Source organism: Amblyomma maculatum, chromosome 10 (genome assembly GCF_055883805.1).
Source record: "Amblyomma maculatum isolate TAMU_Amacu chromosome 10, ASM5588380v1, whole genome shotgun sequence".
NCBI classification, from domain to species: Eukaryota; Metazoa; Arthropoda; class Arachnida; order Ixodida; family Ixodidae; genus Amblyomma; species Amblyomma maculatum.
Window position 1 is genome coordinate 72,934,183 of NC_139353.1, and position 8,568 is coordinate 72,942,750.

The window sequence follows — 8,568 nt, forward strand, 5'->3', positions numbered from 1 at the left end:
CACTACTACCAGCTTCTCACAACGTGTCAGCGATCTTCGAAAAATGTGAATTTTTCATATTTCTTTATTCCTGGACTTATTATTAGTTAATAATTAATTTGAAAGTGCTTTCTTGACGCTAGTTTGCGGAAGGTGTGGCCGGCGCAGCATGTGGAGACAGTGCTGCCTTCGAATAATGCTTGAGCGCGCTGTTGCCGCACGAGCCGTACAGCACTTCGCTATAAAAGACACTGCGCTATAAATGACCATCGCAAATTCAGCTTCATTCTACCGATCAAGCATTTTGTTTGCTGTACCCAATTGGTGGTTGTTCACGTAGCCGAATATATCGGCGAGCTGTGTAACAACTGTGAGCCGCTAATCGCGTTTTAAGTTCGGTATCTTCGGTTAAGCGTAACGATGATGAAGCCAGTCATGAAACAACGATATTAGCCTAATTATGTGCAAGAACAATGACAAAACAGCCCAGGACTTCAGTTGCGCTGCTTTAACTGGAATCCCAAGTGGCCGCAATCGATGCCAAGATTCGATGATCATCAGCGCCACGAAAATCAACATTGCAAATACAGCTGATTTCGATGGCAAGATTTTTCGTTCATGACAGAGTCGGTCTGCTCTGAAAGTGTCTTATCACATGGGAAGCTCTGAAGCACCATGTCGCCTGGACCACAAATGTTTGCACAACGAAAAGCCATGTTGATATCCACTAGTCACTTCCCATGCTCACATAGAATGTTTATTTTCAAATGACACGAGGAAAATGTTTTGCGAACATCGAACGACGTTTATTTTACAACTGAGCAAAAAACGCTCACTAGGCGGAGGGCGTCGAAGTGTGCGGCACGATACTCCGCAGCAGCTGCGTATTTGCTGGCTGACCTCGTAGAATTTTTGAACACGCAGAACCTTCAACACAGGACGACCAAACTGGAGAATACAAACGTCACCAACAGCAGATTGCGATGATCCGTCGATCACAAAAGCGCGCAATGGATCGAAAAAAGCGTGGAAAAAGCGCGGCCATCCTAACCAACCCGGCCGGCACATGACCGGCATTTCAAGATTGACGTCACATGTGCCTTTTTCCCAGTTTCGGCGTCCCGCCCCCGCCGCTCCCAACAGTGACGAGAACTTGACCATGGCACTTTTTTAATAAGCGATTTTCTTTTTCTTATTGAAAGAAATCAAACACTTGGCACACATGGTTAACAAAAGCCTTTCTTTCCATTTGCCAAATTTTATGCAATTTGAAAGTTGTTTCAGCTTTCCTTTAATGGCAGAGCGCGACAGCATCCGTGCACTTCGCCATCGCCTTTTGAAAGCTGTCGTTCACGACCACTCCTTTTCATGTGACTGATGACTTTCTTTGACCTTTATAACCTTTTCTTTCTATTCACATAAGCTTTTCATTTTGATGGCATTGGGATTTGTACGCAATGAGCCTAATAACCACTTATTAGCGTCCTCTCAATTACATTTAGTTTTAGTTCATCTTTTCAAGATGCACCACTACGTTAAAGATTCCAGCGCATTCGCTAGATCTCCTTCTGACACACGCGATCATCGAGCTCTCATTAACTTTGTGTAGAATGCAATTCTTGCAGCCACAAGGCGTGCATTGCAACCCCATTTCGCATCATAATTTACCAGTTTTATTTTCAATATTCTTTCTATGCAACAGGAGCATGTCCTTCAATTATTACTTCATTTAGAAGTTCCCTTGCATCTCCTTGTTTTTTTATTAGATATATTTTCATTAAAGGTGATATTTTACGGTCTCCAATGGAGACCAACACACTGGCGACACTGACGACGACGCCGGTGTGTCGGGCTTCCTGCGGTACACGCCATTTACGCTATCTTCCAATGCTGTATTGTGCAACGTCAGTTTCCGTTCTTCTCGTTGACCAAATTTAAATACCACCGCTCCCGTTCGTATAATGACTGTCATCCTCATGAGGGTTGATGATGAGTGGATTCATCTACCTCTGATTACCTCTGCCGCCCTTCGCACTACACACATACTGGATGCTTCATCTTGCCTCGCAGAGTCGCACCTAGACCTTTTAAATGCCTAGCATCGCGAATGTGCAACATTCTATTTGCACACTGTCAGAGAGAGAGACCCTTTAATGAAGAACAGAGATTTTAGCCAGCTTTTAAATTTCACTGGCATGCTACTCTGTGTAGGAAAGAGAGTTAGGGAGGTAAAGATGGAAAAAGAATGATGAGAAGAGTTAAAGAAATGAAGTGGGTGATTAAATGGGCCATTAAATGTGTTCTAAGGGGCATCGTGGAGTAATGGTAAGAAATTAAATGATGAAATGCATAGTCCGATAAATGTGCTTATAGAGTTCACAGCGTGAAAAATGCCGAAGGGTAACATTCAAGGTGAAATTTGAAGTTTGTCTAAAAGTCCATTGCCTTTTAAATACGTAAATAAATGTTTCATTGCGAGTATCTGTTTCCCGGGGCAGGCTAAGGGACCTAAATCAATGTCCATTGTTAAAGGCACTGGGGAGAGCTTTTTCATGCTATATTTGTAGAGCACACGCTGGTCAGCGTACGCAGGACACTCAAGTAGGATATGTTGCACAGTTTCAACCGAACCACAGCTGTCACAAAGCGGACTGTTCATTTGATCAAAATGGTATTGCAAGCCATTTGTATATGCACAGTTCAGGCGGTGTCGGTGGTAAAGAGTTTCTTGTTGGCGAGGAAATTACGGAGGGAGTCCTGACCTCAGATGTTGGTCAATCAAGTAAAGAAATTGGTAGTGATTTGTTGGCAAGCAACAACGTCGATACTTTGCTACGGTAGCAAATATTTTAGCCAGTTGGGATGCATGAGATTTCGTGAGGTAGGTCCGAATATATATTTGATGTTTATGGTCTTTAGGAGCCGTTTCATCGACTTTTTCATTGGCTTTAATGCCACAGTTGGCTGGTATCCACTGAAAACAATACAGACACGCAATGTCAGAGGAAACAGACTAATGATTGGTTTTCTTCAGCCGCATATGCATGATTTACAAAGATGCTCTGATATCCTTGAATATAACCCATTGGTTGGGGGTCTGCCGCAGGATATAGGAAACAGGTTCGTTGATGCCATGGAGCTCAGCTGTCGTAGATGATGTTTCCGCTGCAGCCGGTAAGATAGGACATGGTTTGTTGAGGGTACATAAAGGCCACATGAAGAAGTGCCTTGAATAGTTGAACTGTCGGTGAATATGTGGGTGTACTGTGTATATTCTTTAGCTAAGTAGGCGAGAGCGTCTTGCAGAAGTGCTGCCCGTGGCAAGCTGCTCTTCGCATCCACACCAGGAACATACATATTCCTCTTTTGAGACGATAATGTCTATGGTGGAAAGAGGAGTGGTAGTAGATTTCGTGGCTGAATAATATAAGGGAGGAGCAGAAGCTTTATAGCTTGACCAAAGCCAGTCACATTGAGTTATGTGGACAGGGTTTAAGAAATGCTTCTTCCCTTGAAGGACATGTCGGAAACGGGTGCGCATAGTTTATTAGGCGGCAATTAAATCTAGCGGGATACATTCTTCTGCAAGTATTCCTCATGATTCCCTTTGGGAGGCCAAGGCATATTCGCAAGCAGTGTTCCTCGCAGCTTCAAGAATCTTCTGGCTTGCTGGACTTAATCTTCGGAGCATCGGTAAATAGCAGTGTAACGCTCCTTCAACGTAGGCCTTTTCAAGCAGTGCCTTCGACCGTCAGTTGTTGCCCCATCGTGTTCTCGCCATGAATCTGAAAACTTGTTTCACTGCAGCAATTCTCTCGCGGAGGTTTTCATTCTCAGGTACCCAAGAGAGGTTACTGTCAATCATGACACCTGGGAATCGGTGTGATAGTACATACCCAAAAGGAGCGGGTATTTTGTCATTTTTTTTTTCGTGTGAAAGCCATAGCCACACTCTTTTCTGATAACAGACGAAGACTACGAGGAGCAATGTACATTGAGATGTCCAGTAACGCTCTCTGAATTCGTTGTTGTGTAGTATAAAGCAAACTTGATACACTCCAGATACAAATATCATCTGCAAAAATTGTTATGCGTACTCCTCGTGGAAGGTTTCTTGTTATATGTTTAAGGTCAATATTGAACAGGAGATGGTTGAGCACAGCTGTGAACTCACTACAAAAGGGTTTTCGCACCACAGATTTTCAGATCATCACACTCCAAATATGAATCATTTGCCAATATATTTGTATGAATAAAAGTAGGCGCGGGCAAGTCTCTTAAAGTCCACATACAGTAATTTCTACTTCACATGCCCCTCGCATGCCTTCAGGTGCCCCTCGTGCTTGAATAAAATGAAATTTGTGGACGCAGAACTGTCATCTATCCCTCGGCCTTCCAGTTGCTCTCTACGGAACTTACTAGCTGCATGAAAAGGAGCAAATGCTAAATGTTACTAATTCGCTTCTTACCGATTGCTTTATAATGGTGATTTTATCGATATTTTTATTATATTTCACCGTACAAAGAAGCTAGCAAAATATTAAGGTAACAATTCACTCGTTTCATTCAATTAAAAGTAAGGAAGTAAACGTTTGTTTAATGATGCGTTGTAGGTGCCAAAGGTATAAAAAAATCATTTCTATTATCTCTTTCGTGCAGGAATCTCTGCAGTCTGCAATACCGGCAACCGTGGACTCGGTCGGAATCGATTTCTTGAAGGTAAGCACACCAGTATGCCGAAAGCAGCCAAGGATCATATTCTCGTTATTTCATTGTGCGCTGCCGATATGTACGAATATCAGTTGAGTTCAGTTCAGTCGTTCAGTCGTGTCCGACTCTTCGTGACCCTATGGACCATGTCACGCCACGCTTTCCGGTCTCTCACTATCTTCCTAACATCACATAACTTCGTCTGCAGTGCCTCGAGGTTGTCATCTAACCATCGCGTTCGCGGCCTACCCCTTCTCCGGTGACCCTCAACCTTTCTCAACATCAAATCTTTCTCCAGCGACTCCTCTCTTCTTATCAGATGACCAAAGTAGCTGAGCTTTAACTTTAGAATTTGACCCTCTTGTACGCGCATCAAAAGTCTCTTGAATATATTATGCAGCAAAGGCCGCAGAAGTGTATTTTGTCGTTTAATAAAGCGATTCTTTGACAACTGGAAATGATTTACCTGAAATTCACAGGTCGGGGCAAGTTGGATAGCCCTGGTTTTTATCTCAGCTTTAGGCTCGTAAAAAACACTCTCAGGCTCAGCGAGTAATATCAACTCAAGTAACTGATAGATTTTTCGAATCTTTTCTTGGATCCTGTAGCTTTCAATGGCGTTTGATATGATTAACTGTTCCTTACTGAAGAAAAAAGTAATGTGCCTCAAGTAACTTAAAAGAATTATTTAACTGGAGGGAGCACATGATGTAAGTACAGAGTGTGAAAAAGTTACACATTTTTAAAGGGTATTCCTGAAGTTCTGATGGGGTAATTTAGAACGGTGTTACATGATGGGGAGCACAACAAGACTTTAATAATGCACTTTGAATCGGTCCGGATAACCGCGCCCTTATATTATCCAATTGAATTTCAAACAAATTACCTACGAAGGCAGGAATAGCTATTGCTTTTCTGTTAGTGTCGAAAGCTCTTTTTGTTCCATTAACTAGCCTAGGCAGATATTTTTCGGATGAAACTTGTTTCACTTTACGGCTGTTACAATTATTTCCCGCCATTCGAGAAAGCTATTCGATTAATAAGGCGTGCATTATTAGAATAGACCTAAATTGAACCAAAATCCACAGAATGATATTTGCCGATAGGAAGAATTAGTATTAAGTAGCAAGCACTCAACATTTATGCTACTCGAGAAGGCTGTTATTTTTGCAAGTAATAATGTTTATAAATGTTTAGAATTTTTCCGGCTGCCCGACGCTTTTGGTTCAGAGCTTAGAGAATGAGATGAATGCCGGAATTTGAGTTGTTTGTTATCTTGCGGCATAATGCTCAATATTTTGCTGCACGCAATTTGTCATTCGGAAGCATATATCGATAGATCCTTGGCATCTCTACAGACAATTGCGTTGTGCCATGAACAAACATAGCAGATTCTTTTCTGAAATTTGCTTTATTGTAAATCAACTGCTGTATGCCATCGTCGGATGATGATGAATGCAGAAGTGCTTGGACAAGGATCCTGCAAAGCGGTGGACATGCGAGCAGCTGCTCAAGCACCCTTACCTTGCCGACTGCAAAGTTCCTGAAGTGGACGTCGAGGACAATGTTCGAATACGGAGGGAGAAATCTAAGGTACCGTGATGTCTTCCACCTCGCTATACAGTTCGAGTAGTCGGTAGACTCTAAGGCAGCATCTGAGCTGTTTTATTCAACGTTTCTCTGCGAAAAGCTTTTATTTGACACATAAAAATTTGAATTCAAGCAAAAGCTCCTGCATTCAGCAGTAAAAAGGCATGCACTGCCTCGTTTTAAAATGAACAAGGTTCTTCCAGGGGAAGGTCTGTTGAAATAATAAATGCCCCCCTCCCCTAGTGAAAAAACATTATGAGTCACAATAACCTCATACAAATTCTCATACTAAACTCATACTAATCTCATTCAGATCTCATATAATCTCATACTAAACTCAATCATCATATATGAGAAACATGAGAATTAATTAGATTTTTATGAGTTTAGTATGAGAAATCTGTATGAGGTTATTGTGACTCACACGGTGTTTTTCACTAGGGTCGGTATTATACTTTGCTCATTGCATACTCCTAAGAATATGCTTTAGCATGAAACGACCTATAAGACAATTTTTCACAAGACAAACCTTAATTCTACAAATTAAAACATTCTCGATATTATTGATGTTCCCAGAGTTGTCCTTGCCTCAATATGCTCCATAATATCACTCTCCTTACTCCCCCACTCCCCTCCCTCCTCTTGTCTTTTCATGCGTCAAATGCTGGGAATCCGCCTGCTGTGTTTTCCACGGACATCTGTTACTGTTTCCTGGTCGAAAATGAAAAAACTTGCACCCACATATCTGTCACATCAACCTATCACGCCAACGATGAAATGATGCCGCTACATCGAACGTTTCATGATCTTCGTCTTGTGCAAATTTTACCGCCACCTCTGACCTTCACTAATATATTTTTCGCTCTGAACTATTGGGAAACAATTGGAATGCACCGAACTGAATGGCTTTTCCTCATTAACAAACTGTTAAACAAAACTGTATTTGGTGCTAAATAACTGATCCTATCTTTCCTCTCCGTCTTTAATATGGCATTGCTTTCTGTGCTACCGATATTGTCCTGGTAACGGAATTATCTTGAAACGTCACACTATCGTGTATATGGCTTCACTGTCGGCTACTGTGCTGGGTGTGCGTTACGCTCAGAATGGGACTCAGCATCAGTCTCTTTTTCCCCACCTTCCTGGCCATTCTGGAAGTGGTTATCCCACACCGGACGTCCGGGCGTCGAATCTACACTCTCGTCATTCGCTGCCACAGCAAAACCAGCCGAACTTGCACCCGCATCCGCACCAACAGTCGTCGTCGCGGAAGTTCGACCATCTCCCCAATATTTGACGCCTGGGTCCTGGGACGCTGTACCACTCTGTCCCAAAGTCCTTCACCGGATGGTCCTGGAAGTAGCACAGGGTGCAAACACACTACAGATGTGACGCGTATTCTCTGCCACATGAGCCTCGCTGCAGAAAAGACAGTTTTGTGCTTGTGAACATTGTTATGAACGAGCGTGGTCGGTGATTGATCGTGTAAAGCTTCAAAAAGGACTTTTTAACTAGAAGTGGGGCACCATTGTAAATGGTCTTCTTCACACCCCTGAACGTGAACGCGTCTGGCAGGTAAGTCTAAACAGTGAGAACATATTGGTGATGTTTTGTGGCAAAGAAACGGAGCGGCAATTTTTCCCATGCACCGTCTAATTTTCAAACCATGCTGGCTGTCCTGATCGAGTATGAAATGTATAGAGAATAGCCACCTGGAGTTCGGAGTCTACTCAAGAAAGTGTGCAAAAGAAAAATAGTAGCCAAAAGATATGGATAACAATTCAAGGCTCTTTCGGGATTTGTCCCATTTTATTTCGTTTAATTGTTTAACTGAAAATATCTGCAGATTCAATTTTAAGCATTTTAAACTTCCCTCAAATGTTTTGCGTCACGCCATATCTGCTCCTCTGTTCCCTCGAGTGGTATTAGATGGGGCACTAAATAATATATTTGCCCGAGAATAAAATACCATTTTCGCTAATGAATAGCCTACTTGTTCGCCCGGCCAATTAGCGGCCTTCAAATGATAAGATGCAATGGTTATTGAAGGAGCAGGAGTGTACTTTTATAAAAAATGTAATGAATTGAATTGGGAATTTCATTTATGACGCTGCAAGCACTTTCTGAAGTGGGTGCTCTCAACAGAAGGTCGATTTCAATAAACGATAAATGAAAAATGATTTTACGGGATTTATTGCAATCAGATTGCACTGTGCCTTGAATAGTGCAGCTGTAGATTATTAATTTCAAGCATAGAGTACATAAAAATGGATGAGAACGTGCAATGAG

The 8,568-nt window shown here is 42.2% G+C and overlaps 1 protein-coding gene across 1 annotated transcript in view; it reads left to right on the forward strand.

The window, feature by feature from the left end:
- The window catches only part of LOC146176788 (cyclin-dependent kinase-like 4), a 67,357-nt gene extending 59,781 nt beyond the window's left edge, over positions 1-7,576 (forward strand). Inside the window, exons 8-10 of the mRNA XM_084581040.1 lie at positions 4,639-4,698; positions 6,151-6,282; positions 7,385-7,576. Of these exons, the coding sequence (XP_084437166.1) occupies positions 4,639-4,698; positions 6,151-6,282; positions 7,385-7,576 (384 nt within the window). The remainder of the gene's footprint in view (positions 1-4,638; positions 4,699-6,150; positions 6,283-7,384) is intronic.
- Positions 7,577-8,568: the final 992 nt, after the last annotated feature.